Genomic DNA, 21,827 nt, shown 5'->3' on the forward strand with positions numbered 1-21,827 from the left:
CCTTCAACATGTAGCTCTTCGTTAGCTTGTATGTCAAACTTTTATGCTGACAAGCATGAGATGGTTGCCCTTGAAAACCCATTTCAATTTAATCAAAGTTTAAAGTAATTCTGGATGTATAATAATGAGCCACATAATTGTAGCAGACTTTTTCCTAAAGAGAACAAAACACTACAGCAATAGTTTACACAATAGTAAATACTGACCCTTACAGAGTAAGTTGCTGAGCGCCTGGGCAGGTAAATACAGTACTTTAGAACTGCCCATCTCAAGAAGAGATAATTTATTCTTATGGTAGAGAAATTAAGTAAGCCTCAATTTAGCCTATCTTTAATAAGGACTTAGACTGATTCGTCTCCAGAATCAGGGCAAACCACTCAAATTCTGTGCAACACTCAGTCATCACTGGGAACTGGGAATAGAAACCAAGTAAATTTTAATAATTTATTCTTGTCCAGACAATACAAACGAGTAAACAGAGACAAATGGGTCTAAATGCAAGCACTTAATTCTCTCAACTCCCAGTATTGCCTTATATAATAGAAACTAAATGGGTGCATCTTCTTTCTGTTAATATGTTGTGCAAGATACTGAAGATATAAAGCTTAGTCCAACTGTTCACTCATCATGATTCTTGTGTTCTGCCACACTGAGGACTGTTTTCAGGAGCTGAGAAAGTAGCAGCTTAATACTGTAAATAAAAATGAAAGATTTTTTTTTTTTTTTAGTTTTCTTTCTTTCTTACTGTTTGGCTTCCGGTAACAACTTTATTAAATGTCCAGCTCCAGAATGTTTGGTGAAAATTTACAGCTGCAGACAAAGGAGTACAAATACTTACTTTAAAATTAATAAGAAAATAATTATGGATTTCATATCATCCAGACAATGCACTGGTCTTTCTAGACAAAACCTCTACACACAATATACACTTTCGGAAAAAATCAAAGGAGCAATCTGTAAGGAAATGCAATACATTAATGTGAAACCCCAAACTGGACTAGCCAGCTCTTTATTGTTTTCTTACACAATATTTTATGAAAAATTAAAAAAAAAAAAATCAGATGTTTAGTCCAACTGCAAAAGCTAATGCATCTGTAGACCTAATAATGACATGATTACATTTCTGCTTACTATTTGCTCTTTTTTCTTAAGACACAGACTGTAAAAGCTCCTGCTTAGTAACAAAACAAAACAACTACATGTATTTAAAGGTTATTCCCACAAAAAAAAGTTTCATCAGCTTTATCAATACTCATTAGTTTCCAGACATTATCATAGGCCTTCACTTGCTCTCATTGAAGTCAATGGCAAGACTCTCATTGGCTTCAACAGGAGTTAAGCTCTCCAAGAATAAGGCAAAGATGATAACTTTTGTGCAGTTAGGAGTAATACAGTCAGACTGGAATGCACCTGTAAGTGATACCCACAAAAATCAAACAATGTTTCACAATAGGTCCCGAAATAACATATGTAAAATGATACAGATTCTTACAATGCTATGGAAACTAATATGAATGAAGCTTGATTGATATGGTGTGGGTTTTTTTTTTAAAGCAATACAAATCTGTGATGTTAATTTGGTAATGAAGATGTTCTGAAAACAACATTGCCCATACATAATCAATGTGTTATGAAATTGAATAAAATTTTAACTAATATAAACATTATTAAAACATAATTAATGAGTATATTTGTGCATACAAATTTTCTCGTTTTATAATAAGCTTCAGAACTCTGTAAACTGCGAGGCATTCACCGTGCTTAATGTGGCAGAAAAGTTATATTACATCTCTTCATTATTTTACTTTGTTCAGTCCTCTTCCCATCAAACATGCAAACACTGTCATCACCATTTTTGGCTTCACTTCAACCAGATCATCTGGGAGAGCATATATACGAGCACCGATTTTTCGGGCAACTGAAATGGCATACCTTGGAAAACAAGAGCAAATAAATATTGTTATTTTCCTTGCATCTACTAGTGTGCCAGGATTCACAAGAACAACAACAGACTAATAGCAGGATAAGCCTGTTCAGTCAGTATTTATGCTCTATGAGAAAGTGGACATTATTGTGAAGAAAGCATGTATTAGCAATTGTACTGGCAGATGTTTTGCTACTGGTTATCAAAGCATTTATTTTTGTCAAAAAGCCACTATGGATTATGGCAGGCTATTAATAAACTAATTGCAGTGGAGTGCCGGTAGGTCGTATCAGCCCAAATCAGCCCATATCAGCTCAAATCATGAATTTGAGTTCATATTTTAAATATGCTAGAAAAATAGCTCTAGAATATTAGAATTTATAATATATTCTATTTGAAACAAATCAACTAATATTCATGTAATCTCTCTCTGTTACCAAATCAGTAAATCATTAATTACACCATGAATTCATGCATTTCCTGCACTTTAGGAAAATACAAAGCATTCGTTTAAAACTTACTTAGCATTATTCAATTTGTCTTGGTAAGAAAGATCTTCTCTCTTGACCATTTCTGGACGAACTGCTTTTGGTGCAATGGCATCTATTAAATCTAGGACAGGTAAACTACTGCTAATTGATTTGTCCTAAAAGAAAACAATCAGAGGATTAGTATAAGGGATTTTCTTTGATTATTCTGTCTTCACAATGCAAAAAAACCCTACAGCACATCTTACATACCTATTGAAAGACAGCAGCATGTTTTGTTACTTTATTGCAGGAAGGTTTTTTCCTCCCTTTTATGAGGTCTAATGTACTTTTCCACAATCAAAAATGATAAGGTTCACACTCAGTGTTGATATTATTATTACTATTACACAAATGGTTTAAACTTATTTAATGAAAGAAACTCCCCTCCTTCCCTAAGGAAGGAAGGGAACTTTAAAACAAGTCCAAGGACCAGACTTTCAAGACAATGAAAAGGTATTTACGTCCCCCAACTACTTTTATTTTCTCCTTTTCTTGTAATGGAATTATTTTCTGCAGTGGTTTGTGGCTCACTCTTTTTATAATTTTTCAACTCAGATGGTATTCTGAGCTAGTACAAGCAGTCTGTATTTTGTATTTAATATACAGACGTGTTTTCTATTCTTAAAACAGCAAGTGCTATTGCTGCAATTATTTCTTCCCAACTGTTAAGGCAGATAAGCAGCTGATGATGTCAAACCAACAGTCAGCAGGCAGCGCCAGCGAGGCTGGCTCTGTTCCTGCAGGGGCTCGGCAGGTAAGCCAGGTGACATGGCTGCCTTCACCACCAGGTCAGAATTATGATTTCAAATGCAGTAAAGTCCCATAGAGCCACCACATTAATTATACATTTAAAAATAGTAATATAAATCTGCTTGAAGACACTGAAAGCATGCAGTATCTCCCCAAGACCATAAGCCAAAAAACACACCTTTGTCATTTTTATTGTTTGAACTAATAGCAATTCAACAGAACTTTGCTTTCATAGTCCACAGTAAATATCAGGGATTTCTGCTTTCTCTGCTACACAATTTGCTTGCTGCAGTAACCCCAAAATACAGACAAAAATTCAAATTGTGAAAGACAATATATATGTGAATGTTGTTAAGAATCAGTAGTACAAAAGGTATACCGAATAATGTCACTTTACATCAGTAGTTCCTTATCTTTATTGGTCTACCATCAGATGAATTACCTTAAAAACACAACCAACACCTCCCAAAAACCACAGGGATACTGAAAGCAAGATGTTGTGACAGATTCTCTTCATACTTTCAACTTATACCACCATTATTACAATTTACGTAGAAACAAGAAAAGCAGCAATCCCTTTTAAGAAGAGGAAGGCCTAAGTTACCTTCTAGAGTAAAAATTAAATATTTTGTTCTATAAAATTATTTGATATTACCTTTTGCCTAATGCTTACCTAATTCAATTTCATAACACAGTGAGGTCTCAAATATTTAACTTGCTAGGTTCTTACATTCCTGGTGTGAACCACAGACATAACTGTTTCAGAGTATACAGTGAACCTCTATAAGAATGTTACATTTGCATGCAAGTGCAATTATTAATCTACCATTTCTAAAGAATGAGATTCAGCATGACACACCTGGCATACTCTGCTGGTTTTGGCTGGGGTAGACTTCATTTTCTTCATCATAGCTAGTATGGGGCTATGTTTTGGATTTGTGCTGAAAACAGGGTTGATAACACAGGGATGTTTTCACTATTGCTGAGCAGTGCTTACACAGAGTCAAGGCCTTTCCTGCCTCCCACCCCACCCCACCAGTGAGGAGGCTGAGGGTGCACAAGAAGCTGGGAGGGGACACAGCTGGGACAGCTGACCCCAACTGACCAAAGGGCTGTTCCGTACCATATAATGTCATGCTCAGCATATAAAGCTGAGGGAAGAAGAAGGAAGGGGGGGGACATTTGGAGTGACGGCGTTTGTCTTCCCAAGGAATCGTTACACATGATGGAGTCCTGCTTTCCTGAAGATGGCTGAACACCTGCCTGCCGATGGCAAGTAGTGAATGAAGCCCTTGTTTTGCTTTGCTTGCGCGAACAGATTCCGCTTTACCCATTAAACTGTCTTTATCTCAACCCATGAGTTTTCTCCCTTTTACTTTTCCGATTCTCTCCCCTTTTCAATGCGGGGGGGAGTGAGTGAGTGGCTGTGTGGGGCTTAGTTGCCGGCTGGGGTTAAACCACACCACATACATATGACTTATTTTGTGTCTAACACTTTAAAAATGTGAAAGGAAAGCTTCCTTTATCAATTTGCTCATATTTGCTGAATGGGAAAAGTTCCTGTTTCATTCAGGCCTGCTGCACATCAGCAGGGCCAATGATGACAAAAGACGTCGTTGGTTAACTAGGGCTCCGTCTCCTGGCTCTGCCACGCATGAGTACATGTTTTTGACCAGCTGTTACTAAACATGGTGATTTCCCACCCCCGGCCCCAGTATTTCCAAAATTGTTTTTCATGTTTGTAAAAGCATGAGAGTACCTATATCCAAAATTTTGGCAGAAACATTACATGCCATGCCTGAACTTCAGACAGAAGCCCCTTTGAAAGTTTAGCCTTTTTTTGTTGTTGTTTTTTTTTTGTTTTGTTTTGGATCTTACAGCAGCAATTATAATTTCTTTTTGTTTCTTATTAATAGACTTGTAAAATACTTTTGGAGATTCACAGACTGCCAGAAATATTTCCTTATACAATTATGCTAGCTGATGGGAGAGTCACTGTTAAAGCCAAATTGTTAACAGATCAGGTTAAAAATCCCATATCTGACTTTATGTGGAAAGAAGAAAAGTAAATTAATTTTATTACCTTGAAACTTGTAATTGAAGTTTTCTTATTTGCTTTTGCAAGTGTCTGATTCACCCACTTAATAATAATTTCATCATTTACTTTTTCTCCCTCTCCAAGGTCTGATAGTACGTTCAAAGTATACCTTTAATAAAGAAGATAAGAGTCTGAGTTAAAGTAAGTGGTAGAACTTGGCTTTGCTAACAGTATCAAGCTACAAGCAAAAGTAAAATATTACTTAAGTACTTGACGTTGTTACTGTGCTGATCTTCATAAGGTACCCTTACCTTATAAACTATTTGGTACTTTAAATCACTTTTTCAGTTGTTGCAAGAATCCCAAACCTCATAATATTCACTGTTACATCATCTTCATGTATTTGTTTTACTCAGCACATCATAACTAATTTTACGTTATAAGCTTAAATGGCTCCCTACCATCCAAGTCACCTTGAAAACTGAATCATAACAGCATGAGAAAAAAATCATTACGCAGTAGGTGTAAGAAAATTAACTTGTGGAAAATATTTGCAATAAAATACTCTTTATTGAAATCAATTTATAATTTTTTTTCCTGCTCGGTGCACTAGCAAGATTTTGATTTTATAAGTTACATTACTATAGCTGTGATGGCCTAAAAATTTCTTCCTATTTTAACTTCTATAGCATACATCACCTCTTCCTATTTATCTTTCTTTTTTGATTTTACAAATATTTAAATTACTCTCTACTTACAGAAAGATACATGGAATCAACACGAAATAAGTTGTGCCCTTTTTATTTGCTACAGGATTTATAATTTTAATCACAGTTTTTAGTCTAAGATTTTAATTGTCTCTATAAAATAATGGGTACACATACACTATTATGGTTTCAATCACTAAACAGTATGTAAAACTACAAAAAAAAAAAAATGTATAAGAGTTTATCTTGGAGAAGAGGGATATTTAGAGATGGCTCTATAAAATACCCGTTGGGTGAACTGAACGCTAGCTTTAATTTGCCTTGATATACAGACACACACACATATACACACATGCACAGACACATATATGTACGCATCTATCATATAATGTGCCTAACTTACCTCCTCATCAGCTGCCATACCAAAGCCAAAGTCAGAGTTGGATTACCCTCATTTAGATCGTGTCCAGCAATACCAACCAGTGAGAATTTGGCTTTTGTCTTCCCGAGTTCTACTGCATAATTGCAATTCTCAATCTAAAAATAAATGTTGTGTGCAAATAATGAAAACACCTTAATATTTCTATAATATAGACCTATAATCTATGTGTATTTTGAATTACTTTGGCTTACTGTTACCTATGTTGAGATCTGGCGCTAGAGAAAGACTTCTAGCCTTTCTACACTGTGATTAAAATGACACAGTTTTTACTATAAATGCAAGTATGCAAGACTCCAATGATAATCTTTTTTCACACTTGAGAAAACCAACTTCACTTTCTCTAAAGTCAATGAATTAACATATACTTACATCAAAACTGAATTTGGAAAAATATTGAAATGGCTTGTTCTTAAGAAGACAGTAATTTTTTTTTCCCCTCTACATTTCTGGCTTCATAATGATCACAAAACTAACTGAAAGCTTGGATTCTGCAAGTCTTGCACAAATTCTCCTGGCAGCATATAAAACTGCTCTGTGAGGACACACATCACAATGAAGAGCATCAGGCAACGATAGCTGTGTCAGACCTGAAACTTTTACTTATATACCCTAATTAGACACTAAATTAAATATTGCCAAAAGGTGTCTACATTTAGAAACTGAAGTGATATATGCTATAAGTGCTATTTATTCCTTGGGATAGTATCTGGAAGATTTTTTTTTCCCCGCTTTTTTTTTTCCCTTTGCCAGGACTGTCTCAGTAGCACGCAAACATAGACAACCCAGATTACTACGAACAGCACAATGGGAGACAGGACTGTGTTACAGAGTATCTACCCACCTTCTTCATATTACCACCAAGTAATGGATACGGAGGTTTGTTGACGTGGTTCCAGTCAACCGGCACACGAGTCATATCATACAATTGGAAGATTATTAAAGCATCAGAGAGGTCACTAAACCAGAATAAAGCAATGTTTTTAAGTACAAAAGCTCATATTCACAATGAAAATGTTAAGTTATTACACTTTGAGAAGTCTCGAGTAAGTTGCTGAAAAATTCCAGTCACATAAATAAAAATTTGTGTCATTCTGTGGAGAAACTGGCCTATATCCTATTGCTTGATTTCTGCAGTTATTTACATTAAATTGTATATTTAATTTCATTATTTTCACAAGTCTCAGTGAAGTAAGCACAGCCACTGGTTTTACCAACTTTAGTTAAACAATTGCTTTCATAGAGTAGGAATAGATAAAACATCTAGCTAAAGATTTTTCATTTATTGATATAGTTTTAGTTTCCTCAGAATTTTCCAAAATGTTAAATACTTACGCTTTATCTGCACCTATTTTTACTAAAGAATAATCAAAGCCAATATTTTTCTAAAGAATAATCAAAACCAATATACTTATCTCGTGAAAAAAGAATATTAGAAAAAGTATTATTTTCCCATTATAAACTGCATTCCTGATAATCCCTCCAGCTACTTGCTAAATGAAATTCTCTCTCCACATTAAGCTACCTACAGAAAGTTTCACTTCACAGAGGTCAGAAAACAGAAACAATGAAACCTAACAGCAAGTATACATGCAAGCAGATGTTCCCAGTTGCTCCCTATATCCCATCTTTTATTTATAGGATTTGAATCAACTGCTGGCACAATTTGGAAATGATCAGAAGCATCTAAAAAGCATGCTAACAAGCCCTTTGTTTTGAGGGAATACCACACTGCATAGATTCTTACAGTCTACTCAGCAGACATCTACCCTTTCTTATAGTTTAGAATTGCATTACTGTTTTAATAGGTTTGCAGTCATTTCATCAGTCATGAGAGAAAATAAAAACCATGCATTATAAAACATAATTACTTCAACTTTTTAAAAAAAAAAATTCAAAGTACGAGTGAGGGGAGCACATAAAAACTTTGTAGATTTTCTAGTATTTCTAGATCATGAGTGGAGTATTTGAGTCAGATACTGCTTAATGCAGTTCTACAGACCAGTTTTGAAGTTCCTATCACCCTGTGTGGAAACCTGGAAATCACTGTTCTAGTAGAAATACAAGTTACCTTTCTTCTTCCCTTCTTCTTTCTTCCCCTGTCATCCAAGAGAAATTCAATTATTGTTTAAAAAAAAAAAAAAAAAAAAAAAGCCTTACCTGTATAAATGATTAACATATGGGCTTACACCCAGTGAATTCATCCAGTTTCTGAAAGTCCTTTCTTCGTTACTTTCTCCTATGGTGACAAATATAATTCTATATAAATTACTGGAGAAAACACTTTAATAAGCCCTGTTTAAATGACTCTCACACCCCTCTGCCCCCCCGCCCAAAGGAGTTGATCCTTTCCCTAACAGTAGTCCCTGCTGGCCAACAAGTCAAGGCAATTCTATCAAATTCAGAGTCCCTCAGTTCTGGGCACAAGGCCAGAGGCACTACAGGGAGTACTATTAGACTACATTTTTCTGTGTAAATACAATTTGATAACATACAGAAATAGACAGTTTGTTTGGTTATATTTCAGATAATTAATATATCATGGAGAAAATAGTGATGATTAATAATAATTTCCTAAACCCAAAATCAGTGGAAATTGCATTCAATGGTATCTTTAAATCTGTTTGAAACAGCATATTTTTATTAAAAGTTAGCACTAACATGCTTATTGCAATTGCACCAAACTGCAGAAACTACAGCTCCACTTCCCTCCACACAGACATTCCCAGTATTAATTTGTGAATTCAGTTAAATTTTTGAAGCTATTTATACTGCCAAAGGGGCTAGTTATTCTTGCAGTTTTAACTAGCAAGCCTGCTTATGAGAAATGCAGAAAATTCAGTAGGAAAAAAAAAAAATAAAAAAAGACCTTCACTTTCCTGACTTAGATTGTTTTTATCTATTGTAATCGTGAGTTCCTAAAACTAACACTCTTTCTCTATAAAGTTACAGTTTGCAGTAATACATTACTTTTCTATATACAACATTACATAAATTTTAACAATGTATCTGTCGCCAATTGCATGTGAATCAGTGTTGCATAAGCTGTTTCCTCTTACATCAAAGAACAGCATTTAAGAAAATATTTAGCCTGAATATGTGAACTTGGAATAACCTCATTGCTTTGCTCCCCGGGGGCTGATAATCCACAGTTAAGAAAACAGAAAGGACATTGAGGAGGGACAAAACCTCCCCAAACAATGAAAGAACAGATTTCTCAGGACTGAAACATGCAAAAACCTGAGTAAGATTTTTCTTTGCTTTTTTCATTTGTTCCTTAGAGGATAATGGTACTGAGTTTGTCTAATGAGGTTTACGTAGCATGAAAACTGTCTCATTTAGTATTGCAGTTCTATGTTGACTACAGAACAATGAATGTTTTGCAAAATGAAGCTACTGTATAAACATGTATTTATCATTAGAATAGAAAGAAAACCTCTTTAATATTATTTTTCCATCAAATAGACCTATGTCATAACATTGATTTTTAGATCGAGGTTACAATTTTAATTTAGGTCTCTTCCCCTTTTATACAAAGAGCTCTGAACTTCAAAATATATTTATAAAAATTTAAATTCAGAAATTTCATCTGTAATAGACATTTTCTAACAGAATAAATTTTATTTAAAAAGCTTCAGCCAGCTTACCAGTTACTTTCCAGTTATTATGAAATAGATAATATTCATCCTACTGCTATATTTTCTTTCTAAATTATGAGGTCTTTCATATGCAATTCAAACTAGTATTTGTTTCGAAGATTTACTTGTAAAAATTACCAAAGAGTCACTGATGAATACATGCTGAAACAAAGAAAAATACTATTCTGCAAGGTCTTCAGGTAGTCAGCTTTGTTTCACGTATTTCTTCCCACAACAAAATTTAAAAGACAACGAAGAATCACATTTTATGACAAAGTTAGCAAAAATATAAGCATTTTTCCATAAGAAGATACATTCAAAATACAAGCATGAGATATAACTTAAGTTTATAAAGAGTAACTTAAGAGGTTATAGTATTTTGAAGCAAGTCCCTTTTGCTTTTTTTTCTTTTTTTGAAGTTTTTAGGCTTACTGAGCTTTGAGAGTTGGTTTGCAATACCCAAAATACTGAATGCAAAGTGCTTTTAGAAACACTTGTCCGTTGCAAAGATTATTTAATGAACTCTTACTAAACCAAGCGTAGCTACAAAACCAGATACTCAGCAACTGCACTCAGACTGAGAATTTTAAAATGCATGCTTAACACTGTCAAAAGAATCCAAAGTAGCCAAGCAGGAGCAGGAGCATGCAAGTTGGGCAGCACCCTTTTGCAATAGTGGGAATACAGGAACTAAACCCAGCACACTATATTTAATATGCCACTCTAAACAAATCCCTTCATCATGCAACACATAAGCATTCATAAGTTTTCCAGATGGATGGGAATTGACCAATTTTTTCTCTCTATTCTTTTATTCAAAATATACCTTGTGATCCTACCAGGAGCATATCTTCTGCTGAGTGGTGCAGCAGATAGCCAAAATCATTGGAAAACTGCAGAAAGGGGGCAGAGCTACACAAAAGAGAGAGGAGCAAATTTGGTAGTATCCTTTATATTTATTGCCATCTCTTTCTTTGAGATCATTATACTATCGAACTGAGTGGGGAGTAGCCTTAGGGATGGGATCAAGAATCTAAAGGGCTCCAAATACCTACAGTTCTCTCTGAAAATCAACAGAGCTCAAGATGCAATTTGCACCCTAGGTTCAGCTGGCCTGAGTGGGAGTAGTTAACCCTCTTGTCATAACAGCCTTGAAGGCTGCCAGTGGACTAAGCAATAGCAGCAGAGGACATCTACACTGGAGGGAATGCGGGTGGACAGAAGTCCCTCCTCTTCCTCCCCCCAAGGACTCAGCTTTCTATGGGACTTAGACTCCAAACTCTACTGCCTTCCCCACAAATGAGAGGTTCCTCAGAGCAACAGCAACACCCAGTGAAAGGTCATGCATTGACTGAGGTCAGGACTCCCCCCTCCATCCCCACATAGTATCAAATGTTGATTTTGCTATGTCAGTATACCTGAGGAATATTCTCTCTGTATATAAGTGCACATCACCAGACTTGTTAAGCATTATCAGAGCAGATGTCAATTTGTGCACAGTGTTCGTTGTCTTAAACCAAAGAGAACAGCCATTTGTAATTTTTGGGTGGAACAGTCACTGAAAAGATGGAATTTAATGTAGGAAAATCAAGACTTTCGGAAAGCTCTACTCACCCACACATGCCTAGACCTTTACATCTTGGTTCATGGAAGGCCCCTACTGGTTAAACCCACAGGAAGAACTATATGGCATTTGACTTACTGCAAGTCCTACCCCCATTTTATATGCATCATGTTAGACCTGCGGGGTTTTGTTGTTTTTTTTTTTTTTTTTTTCTTCCTTCTCTTTTACTTATGACGGCATATTAAAGCAATAGAAAAATACAAGAACAATGCAAAAATCAACCAATCATCCAGAAAAGGACAGAGATGATTAAAACACTGGGGGTGGGGGGGAGAAGAATTGCAGAATAAACACTTTGATGGAGTACAGAAAAGTACTAAATACAGTACCTACATTAGGAGGGGTCAAATCTGCATTTCATGAAGCAAAATAGGAAAGCGTTATAAATTATGAGTCAGATTTCAACAGACAATCTATGACGAAACTATAAAGAACTGAATGTCTTATATTTTATGTAACACTACCTTGAGAAAACATCAGTAAAACCACAGGATTTTATGGAAAAAATAAAACAAATTAACAGAAAAACACATTAACAACATCGTCTTTTGGTTGAAATAACTATTTTGATGATTTAGATCTACATGACACCACAGGAATTAGTATTTTGGGGCAAAGGACAGTTGTCTACTTGCCTTTGAACAGATAACATTGGCATGATTATCCATATCTAAAATATATACTATAAACAGTAGAGTTAAATTGGTCCAATATTTATCATTACAAAATCATAATCTAGCATTCAGGCGATTGTAACTTTTTACAAACTGTTTTAGCTGAGACTTTGATCTCCTCAAAATATTTTAGGAAAGTTCAGAAAGTATTTCAGCTGTTTTTTGCCAGGCCAATGAAAACTCTTCTAAATTTGACCACGTTTTCAGGATTTCAAATCACACCTGCAACTTTATATTCAGAACAGAGAAGCTCAACAGAACATATTCCACCTCCACGCAGCTCCTGTATACATTTCCAAGAGCATATATTTCTAACAAAATTGCAGCAGAGGAAGAATAGGCCTTTCCTTCAATCATTTGTCCTGGGTAGCAGGGACTGCAGTGACTAGGGATATCAGAGCTGAAAGACTACCTCCTGTGTTCTGATACCTCTACCACAGGTGGCACCCAGCTGATACTAGAAGAGCAGGAAGCCTGAAACGGGAGTGGTCTGAGGGATACAAGACTTGTGAAACAGGGATGCAGCAGAGCAGACAAATTATGAAAAAAAGAGGAGCAAAGGAAGATGGACTCACCTAGATGGAAAGGAAACCTGATAGGAACAGTAAGAGGAAGGCAGGAGTAGGCAGTGCAGAGGAATATGTGAACATTGCTGATGATTCTCCCGAGTGCGGCACCCCTGATTCTCACCATTCCTTTGAGATCAGTGAACAACTGTGAAATACACTGGCAGGAGCCATTTCATTATCCTAAATTAGCTGGTCCACAGAAAGGGTAACAGCCAAAGATTGCTACCAATTATCCCTTTCTCTCTAGCATTAGGGATCTGAACTGTACAGTTAAAGTCCAAACTTGCTGATATGCTAGGATCTATATAAGTTGCTGATACAGAAGCCTTTTTTTTTAATGCTTCCTGTTTTAAAAGGCAAACAAACTAGTAAACATATGCACATATATATATATATATATAAACACAATACATGAAAAGTACTTTAAAAGACTATTGTAGTTGCATATTATAGCACTGCAAATTAGGGAAGGCTAGAATTTGTGCATCAGCTAAAATATAAAAGGTATGGAAAGAAGCACAGGAAACCGGAAGGGGAGTAAGAGGACAGTTTTTGCTCCTGCAAACAAATGACAGAAGGTTATTCAGGAATAGCCTTTGGTTGGACTAACACAAGTGAACAATATTCACAGCAACGGGGACTTCTACTAAGGCTTATATCAAGAGCTAGTGAGAAAGCTCTACATGCTGCTGTTAATACAGGCACCATCACACAGGGATCCTATATTACAACCTAGAAGGAATACTTAAATAGAAATCACTAATATTCTTATCCTCTGTATGCTTAGTAAGTTGAGTACCTTCTAATAAATTGAGATCGTAAGATGAATTGTCAGGCTTGTGTAGGGCTGGATATGTGTTAAAGAGATTTGCAACAAAAGCCAAATTGAGTTTAGGGTTGCCTGCAACCACATCAGCTGGAGTTACAAACTGTCTGCAGCCCAATTTATCTGCCTGTTGGAGCATGTATTCAGCCCTCCTCAAGTCATTTTTATCCTAAAAGAAAAAAAAAAAAACCAACACAATTAATTTATAATGAATACTAGCATGTTTCCATTCTTTACTGAATCTTCAGTTCAGCAAATCTTTAAGTGACCCGTGTCAGTTCTTCCCTCATTCTCCCAATGCCTGAGCTAGCTCTTACAGCCCATAATAATTCCCTTCTTCCCATCTTCCTTCCACTTTCTTTCTGTCCTTTGCTTCTGTGGCTGCCTGCACAGCATTCCTCATGAACCACAGCAACAGCAGTAGCAGCCAGAGGTGTAGTAGTTATATTTCCGTTTCCAGGCTGTTGATTCCTGCACTGCGTATTCTGCTACATGTGCCATAGGTTCACCCTCACTGCTTTAAACTGATATTCTGAAGCACAGTAATTACAGATGACGCCCAAATAAGACACCCTCAATAAGAATTTTAATGCTTCAGAATGTGATAATCCACTACCTTGCTTTCCTTTTAATATTTTTGCCTCTGAATTGTCTTAAGTCAATAACCTATGTGTTATTTTGTTTATTTGTCCTTATTATTAATCTACATAGAATAAATCAGTCTTCAAAACCATGTAGCATATACTTTTTGCCTCTGATCTTCACAACACTAAGAGTTACTATTCATAGGGAAATGAGTCAGTAATTGAATTACTGTCACAATTGAATAACAGTCAGTAATTCAGCATTGGTATACTCAACCAGAAACTTGCTCTAGAACAAGTTGTTACATGTTATTGATACTGGTTTATAACCCATTACAGAACATGATCATATGAACTGTAAGAAATTACAGGGAAAAATGAACTACTATGCTTTCTCACTCCCAAAAAAATGCCAAAACAAAAGCAAACAAATAAAACAGAGCTCTCCTCATGAAGGAGTTTGAGAAGACTAAAGCTTGTATGCAAATAAAACTTTGCATGTGGGTTTTCATTATTATAATGAATAACGAGATTCTAGTTAAGATTCTGATTGATATATAGATATCTATATCTTAGGCATGCAGTTCAATTTTTGTCAAATGCAGAATAATCCTTCCAACGAGCATTATGTAGCAGCTTAGTGAAAAGTGTTTTCAGATCTACCTAGGCTGGTTTTAGACCCTCTATCCCTTTACAACTTAAAGCCTGATGGTTGCCCCACTTTCCTGGTGGTTATTGGAACAGCTCACGTGTTATTTCTGAATGCTATATGGTTTGAGGAAGGATCACAAGGTTTGTGAAATCTACTCTTTCTCCTTGTCTGAATTCCAGAAGAGCAGAACTGAAGCAGGATGTTGTAATATTCACGTTGGAGGACCCAACTGAAAATAAAAAATGGTTAGACACTACTCCAAGTAAAACATAGCTCCAAATTTTAGACTGCAGGATGCATTATCCTGTTTCAGCAGCACCCTGGAACTTTACTCAAGTTTTCACCCATTTAAGCTTTTGTGACATTGAGGAATCTGACTGAGCTTTTGTATGTGTCACAAAACAAAAGAGGATTCTAGGACAGCCTTGTAACCAGGATGTTGGATGCATACATAGAGGTCTCAGATAATTCCAGTCTATTCTTATGTTTCTGGATACTTACATGAAATCCTGAAAAGTCAATTTTAATGGGCAGTTCATCAAGATCATCTCCTTTGGGTGCAATCTGATTTAACAGATGGTAGTATGCTCTTGAATCCTAAAACAAGCAGTGTAATATTTTAAAAAGTATGAGCAAGTATGTAGCCTTTCTTAGCCATTTACTGCTTTTATAGTTCAATTCAAAAGCCACAGAAGTAAAAAAATATAGCATCCTAATTTCAGTGAACATGGATGAGGTCATACAGCCATTTTACTACATTTTTTCTCATAGAACTTATTTAGCCAGATGACAGAGAAAAGGAAATGTCTGCTAATTATTCTGGACAACGTTAGTTAAATTTTTTTCTGCTGGATGTGAACTAGACAGCTGTAATTCAGGTATTTAAGGCAAATTTATATAGGTTACCCACAAAAAAAAATCTCATTATGGATCTTATTTTCAGTATTGGTATTTTATTCCTTCACTATCCTTTTCAAATAGACAGTTTTATAAAAATTTTGGTCTTCCTTAATCAACAAGGTAATTGGAATTAAAAATGGAGAGCAAAGTGGCTCTTTCAGGATGAATCTATGGTGACAAAAGAAATTACATTTATTTGATGCAGTTTTCAGTACCCTTCTGTTTTTTTTCCCCACTAAGAAACTAGGAAAATAAAACAAAAACCTGCTAGTTTTAGAAGTATTCAATACTTCTCCTAAATAGCATGTAATATTTTTACCATAGTAGCAGTTCTCATATAAAACCCTAGTTGCAGGTTTGCTTTAATAATAGCCGCCTTGGTGGCATTTGAAGAGATATAACTAGCAATTAATGGCATGGCTTTCTTCAGTGAAAAGAGGTCTTATCACCTTAGGGAATCTTCCTCCTTTGCTTTTAGCTTTAAAAAGTTGGGTTTTTCTCTCTTCAACTGGACTTACTACAGTGCTCTGCATACCTTATACAGAATGACTGAAGAAGAGAAAAGAATTATGCAGATCTGCCATCTGCCCCAAGGCACCAACATGCCTTTCAGTCCCCTTGTGTCAGTAAACTGGCACACCAGCAAAGCACAGTGATTGAGGGGGGCTGCTCTCTCCTTGGATCAAGAATCAGTAGCTACTTCAGACAGCCCTCTGAATAACTGTTCTTTCCTCAAGAGGTTTCCTACTCTTCTGTAGAATGCTAGGTACGAAGGCCAATCACCATTAGCAAATATGCACCGGGAGGAGATTTAAAACCATACGCTTCTTCCATAAAACAAAAGGAAGAAAAGATGGGTTTCCACAGACCCAGGAGCAGGGAAGGATGGACAAGAAAAAGGTAACTAATAAGGTAGCGCGAATTGTCCTAAGTAACTCTAATAAAAACCTTAGAACATTAGAACTTCCCTGAATATGAGCTTGTTGGAAATGTTCATTTTACACTGTGATGTGATAGTACATGGTATAAGCAACTGAATAGGATATGAGAGATCAAAATAATGCTCTTTCAGTGTTGAAAAATGCAGGATGAACCTATAGCTATAAAAAGCAGATGAGTACAATTCTAAACACTTCTGATCTGACTCATTTGTTTCTATGCATATTGTGTTTAAATACCATTATGTTCAATTATCAGAGCGATAACTACATACCTTAATGTCTTGGCTGAAGTTATTGATTTTCTGCCACCCTGCATTGGCCAGATGGTAGTTCACCCAGCGTAGCAAGAGCTCTTCTGGGGAAAGCTTCATTAACTGATCTAGTTCTTCCCCTTCATTTAGCAAGGTGATAAGAGCTAAAAGCAAGTTTGAAAGAAAGCTGAAATCATTGCTATTGTGATCTCAGTTAATTCCAAATTGCAGACATTGCTATACCTGGCATTTCCCTTACCTTCATTTCTGGAGATCTCAATATCAGCAAAAAGACCAACTTTAATGATCTGCCACAAGAGTCCTAACACCAAGTGTGGTTTTCCTTCTTGCAAATCTTGTGATCCAATATTGACAACTGTACATCCAATAGCAGATGCTGAGTTCAGAGCCAGGTTTAGGTTTTCCTATTTGGAATATCATTGTTTAACAAATTTATGAGGTTGTAATTCTTAGCAAATTTGTTCATGTTAAAGTTTGCAAGTTTTGGAAGTTATAAGAAATAATGCATTAGTTCAATGGTTCCCAGTGGAAAATGGCACTCTGGAGATTTTTCTGTGAACCACCACGTATCTTATCAAAATTTAACAGAAAACATTATTGACAGTGTTTAACATGGACCCACCAAAAAATCATGGACCACCTTCTGCAGCTTGGATTGCTGAGGAATACGCTAATCAGAATATTTTTGTAACTCCGAAGTATCACATACACAAATTAAACAATACTGGTCAAAATATCAGGGGCTTGATCCTGTGGAAAGACATGCTCATGTGGAATTCTGCCCTGTGCAGGAGGCTACTGACATCACTGTCATCCCACCTTGGATCTTATACAGCTTAAGAGCGGCTTGGATAAATGGGTCAGCCGGTAATTGAACAGACAGCATAGGAAAATCACGGCAATTCAACATCCTGACACTGAAAGTAAAGCTAATGATTGTCACAGATGAAACATTCCAAGAAAAAATACCTGGCAGCTCTTTAAGTATTACTCTCTATTTCCTTGTGTCATGTTTTAACTATCTATGGAGACGACAAGCACATGCAGTATCATCTTTGCTGACACATCTTTAACTAAGCAGAGATTACAAAACCCACTTGGAGGATTTAGAACATGGTATGTTTTCACTTTTCATATTTTAATGTCACAGCCTGAAATGAAAAGGCTGCCAATTAACTGAGGATTTTAATCAGGTTTGTTTTTTTTTTTTTTTTCTCCTCATTAGGCTGGTGACGTATGGATCTACTTCCCTCTTCCAGACCTGTTTTCTTATACCCAAACTGAGGTCTTAAAAACTGTTTCTCTCAAATATATTCATGACTTCATACACATTTAAAAATAGAGCTTCTCATCTTCTGTCCAAGCCACTCTCCACTACTGAAAATGCATCATTGTACTACACAGTACACAGCCATGCAGATACTTTCTGCATTGCTAAAATACAACCTGACCATCCACTCAGAAGTCTAAAGTTATTTTCTTCAGATACTTAGTAAAGCAAAATGAAAATAGCGCATAGGGAAAGAACTAAGGAAAGCATGAAAAATACCAGTTTTCCTGTACATCATCTAAGAAACAGGAGAATTCAGCAGAGTTTATTAGAAAAATACAATTTCATGCATTGACATTTTTTAATACATAGGACTTTTTTTTTCTCCATCAGAAGAACTGTCATTAAAACAAAGCTATAGAAAAATATTTTACTTTTTCATTTGTGGCAAGTTCCTATCTGTGCAGTACTTACAGAAACAGTGAAAGGAGTGAGTTTCTTCTTATTAATAGCCCTTTCATCAATTGTATCTGGTTGTGAAAAGTTGATCATTTTGCTAAGGAAAATAAGTCAGAGATTATCAAAACTTTCACTTCTCAGAAAATATATATTATTTGATTATGAACTCCTAAACACTTTAAACTAGCTGTAAATATTTTAACAAGATAAAAAATGACCACCTCATCCTCTAAATCTCCTCTCCCTGTTAAATAATTGCACATTCATTCAGAAACCTCCAGATAACACGTAATTATAAGAAACTTGAGCAGCTGGGTTTTATACTTAAGTAGCAGAGCATGTCTGTGCTGTCAAAAAAAAGTTATTGAGAAAATTAAAACTGTAAAGACAGTTAAATAGTTGCTAGTAAAAATCTTTGTAATATAACCCAATATACTTCTGCACTGCATTTCTATAGTGTCTTGCATCTACAGGGATCTCAAAGACTAATTCACATCAATACTAATAAACTAATCCCTTGTGTGATGGATGCACTTAACCCCTTGACCAGACTGGCCGTGGTTTGGTGCAGGCTCTGAAAGAGATAAAGGCCTGAGCTGTAGATGGGCCATGAATTCCTCTAGTTTCAATCTGTTCTCTGAAAACCCACAAAGGAACAGCGCAACTCCTTTACCAAGGAACAGAGAAAGCTGTGGGTAACAAGGAGACTCCTGCATACCTTTTCTATCGCATGTAATTTGACTACAAGCCAACCACTTTACACTATAAATATGACAGCCTAAGTGAGCCTTTTTAGAGCTCTCCCTGCTAGGCAGTGTGGCTGCATGGCGGTGATCTCCCCTCCCTGGGACACCTCTCAAGGTTGCTCCTCGCGGCAGAGAGACCTTTTACCAACAACAGATCTTTGTTAAGCGACTGATATCGCACGTATGGTAACTTTGATTTTGTCTTGGTAACTTCGATTGCATGCTGAATTAATGCTAATGAAACATTATAATCCTTTTGACATAAACTGTTGTCCAAGACAGAGACTAGGATTGGATCTCAGATCCAGCCGCACCTGGACTCCTCTCTGAGGAAGGAGTTTAGAAAGCAAGGGGGTCCTTTCTGAACCTCATGACTCAACGGGAGGGTCCTCCTTACTCTTTGTATTTCTTCTCTTAGACATAAACTGTTGTCCAAGTCTGAGACTAGGATGGGACCTAGCCGCACCTAAGCTCCATTCGGAGTTTAGAAAGTAAGGGGGTCTACTCTGAACCTCATGACTCAACAGGAGGGTCTTCCTTACTCTCTGCATCTTTGATCTCTCTGTGAATCATTCTAACTCGAATGTAACTCAATTTTCCTTTGTATGATTCTTCCATGCAGTAATTAATAGGTGAACCTTGCCATGGAACTCTGTTAAGTCGCACTTCTACAGTGTCACATTAAAACCACTTTTGGTAATACCTCTGTCAGTGATTCCTTAAGCATTGTAAATCACCCCTTTCATGACACCTTGTTACCATGGTGCATGAATAAGTACTATTACTCTACTTTAACTAATTAGAAAGTTACAGCAGACTAAAGTTGAGGGACCTACTATATGCTCTCTGTCTTACCATAGATTTAATTCAGATTCGTGTTCCTCCCATCCTATGATTTAATAACTATACTTAGTAACTTTTAAGAATATTTGAAATAGCAAAGATTTCTAATTATTTCAGCTAATGAATATATGAACTGTGTAATTATCTCCTTTGCAAACAGCTTGCACATATCTGATGTGTATAATTACGGATCTGAAGTGGGAACCCACTTCTGTAATATGTGCACAGAGTCACATAAAAAAATCTGCTAAAAATAACATTTCTACGGGCAAACAGATTTTCCCCATCCTACACATTGGTTGAAAAATTTAAGAGTAGAGTCCTGACATTAAAGCCTATCAGAAGTTTCCCAATTCATGTCACTGTGATCAGCATTTAACCTTTGAGATTAATTTCTTTTCTCACAGCCCTGGACTCACCAAAGAAGGATGCCATCTGCAAGGGATTTAAAAAGACTGGCATCTGATGGGTTCATAGGTAGGAGGTGCTTACAGTCCGGGTCATCTTGTAGAGCTTTATTTATCCAATTAACAAAAGCAACTTTTTCTTCCTCTGAAAAGAAAAACAGCATTAAAATAATCTATCATCATTTCCATGAACATATACTACTAAACATCAGACTTGGGTCAAAGAGGTTCATCTGCAACAAAATCCCTTAATTTCACAGGGGTCAGTTATGGAAAGAATCAGACCAGTGGGAAAGCACACAAAAAAGGGCAAGTACACATTGATCTTTCCCCTACTGCACTCTCTGAACATCTGGTGATTTTCTGAAGGACAACATAAAAATCATAGCAACGTAATGGGTCATCACGGCTGACTTTGAATTCAGTTTCTCAGCAATTACAATGAAAAGAGGGAAATTTGTGATCTGAAATATGCAACATCTCAATCTGTACACCGTTGTTTTAAAATGCAGCATTTCATTCTGCCTTCTACTAGGACTTCAGAAACTGGCAGTATTTTTGAGACCATCATCTGAATTACTGTGCCGTATTTAGCTTTAGAGAAACTTAAAAAAGTTTAGTACCTCATTTTTAAATTCTTTTTCATATTTAGTGCAGAATTTATAACTGTGTGTTTAAGAATGCTTATTGGGACAACAATCAATCAAGTATCAGTATCCAAATTACCAGACAGTACAGGTAGTATTCACCTCACTTACCTCGAGAAGCATACAAGACAGGTACCTACACCTGACTCACTACACTTCTTTCATTGTCAGTAGGAAGAAACAGGAAATTCTAGTGCACACTTCATCTGATCATAAACTAGACAGCTGATGAGGCCAGGTCAGATGAATTGCAGTCTAGTGGAGTCTGTTTCTCTCTACCAAAAATGAAAGGGAGTCTAAACAATTAGCTCTGATGGTGTCCCCCCTACAGCCATCCTCTGAGATGGAATATATCCCCTACTTTGGAGATATACCAAGTGCAGCTGG

The 21,827-nt window shown here is 36.2% G+C and overlaps 1 protein-coding gene across 4 annotated transcripts in view; it reads right to left on the reverse strand.

Annotated features, from left to right (window-relative positions):
• Positions 1–413: 413 nt before the first annotated feature.
• Positions 414–21,827, reverse strand: part of PLS1 (plastin 1) — a 48,286-nt gene continuing 26,872 nt past the window's right edge. For all 4 annotated transcript variants that reach the window (XM_087739316.1, XM_087739314.1, XM_087739317.1 and 1 more), the window contains exons 5-16: positions 20,806–20,938; positions 18,813–18,894; positions 17,307–17,472; positions 17,069–17,211; positions 15,457–15,552; positions 13,693–13,888; positions 8,549–8,627; positions 7,233–7,347; positions 6,353–6,486; positions 5,288–5,411; positions 2,446–2,570; positions 414–1,932 (exon numbers count right to left, since the gene is read on the reverse strand). In XM_087739316.1, coding sequence (XP_087595442.1) covers positions 1,797–1,932; positions 2,446–2,570; positions 5,288–5,411; positions 6,353–6,486; positions 7,233–7,347; positions 8,549–8,627; positions 13,693–13,888; positions 15,457–15,552; positions 17,069–17,211; positions 17,307–17,472; positions 18,813–18,894; positions 20,806–20,938 — 1,529 coding nt within the window. In that variant the 3' untranslated portion in view covers positions 414–1,796. The remainder of the gene's footprint in view (positions 1,933–2,445; positions 2,571–5,287; positions 5,412–6,352; positions 6,487–7,232; positions 7,348–8,548; positions 8,628–13,692; positions 13,889–15,456; positions 15,553–17,068; positions 17,212–17,306; positions 17,473–18,812; positions 18,895–20,805; positions 20,939–21,827) is intronic.

This window comes from Nipponia nippon, unplaced genomic scaffold, assembly GCF_047370975.1.
Source record: "Nipponia nippon isolate SJK-2023a ecotype South Korea unplaced genomic scaffold, ASM4737097v1 scaffold_7, whole genome shotgun sequence".
Taxonomy (NCBI): domain Eukaryota; kingdom Metazoa; phylum Chordata; class Aves; order Pelecaniformes; family Threskiornithidae; genus Nipponia; species Nipponia nippon.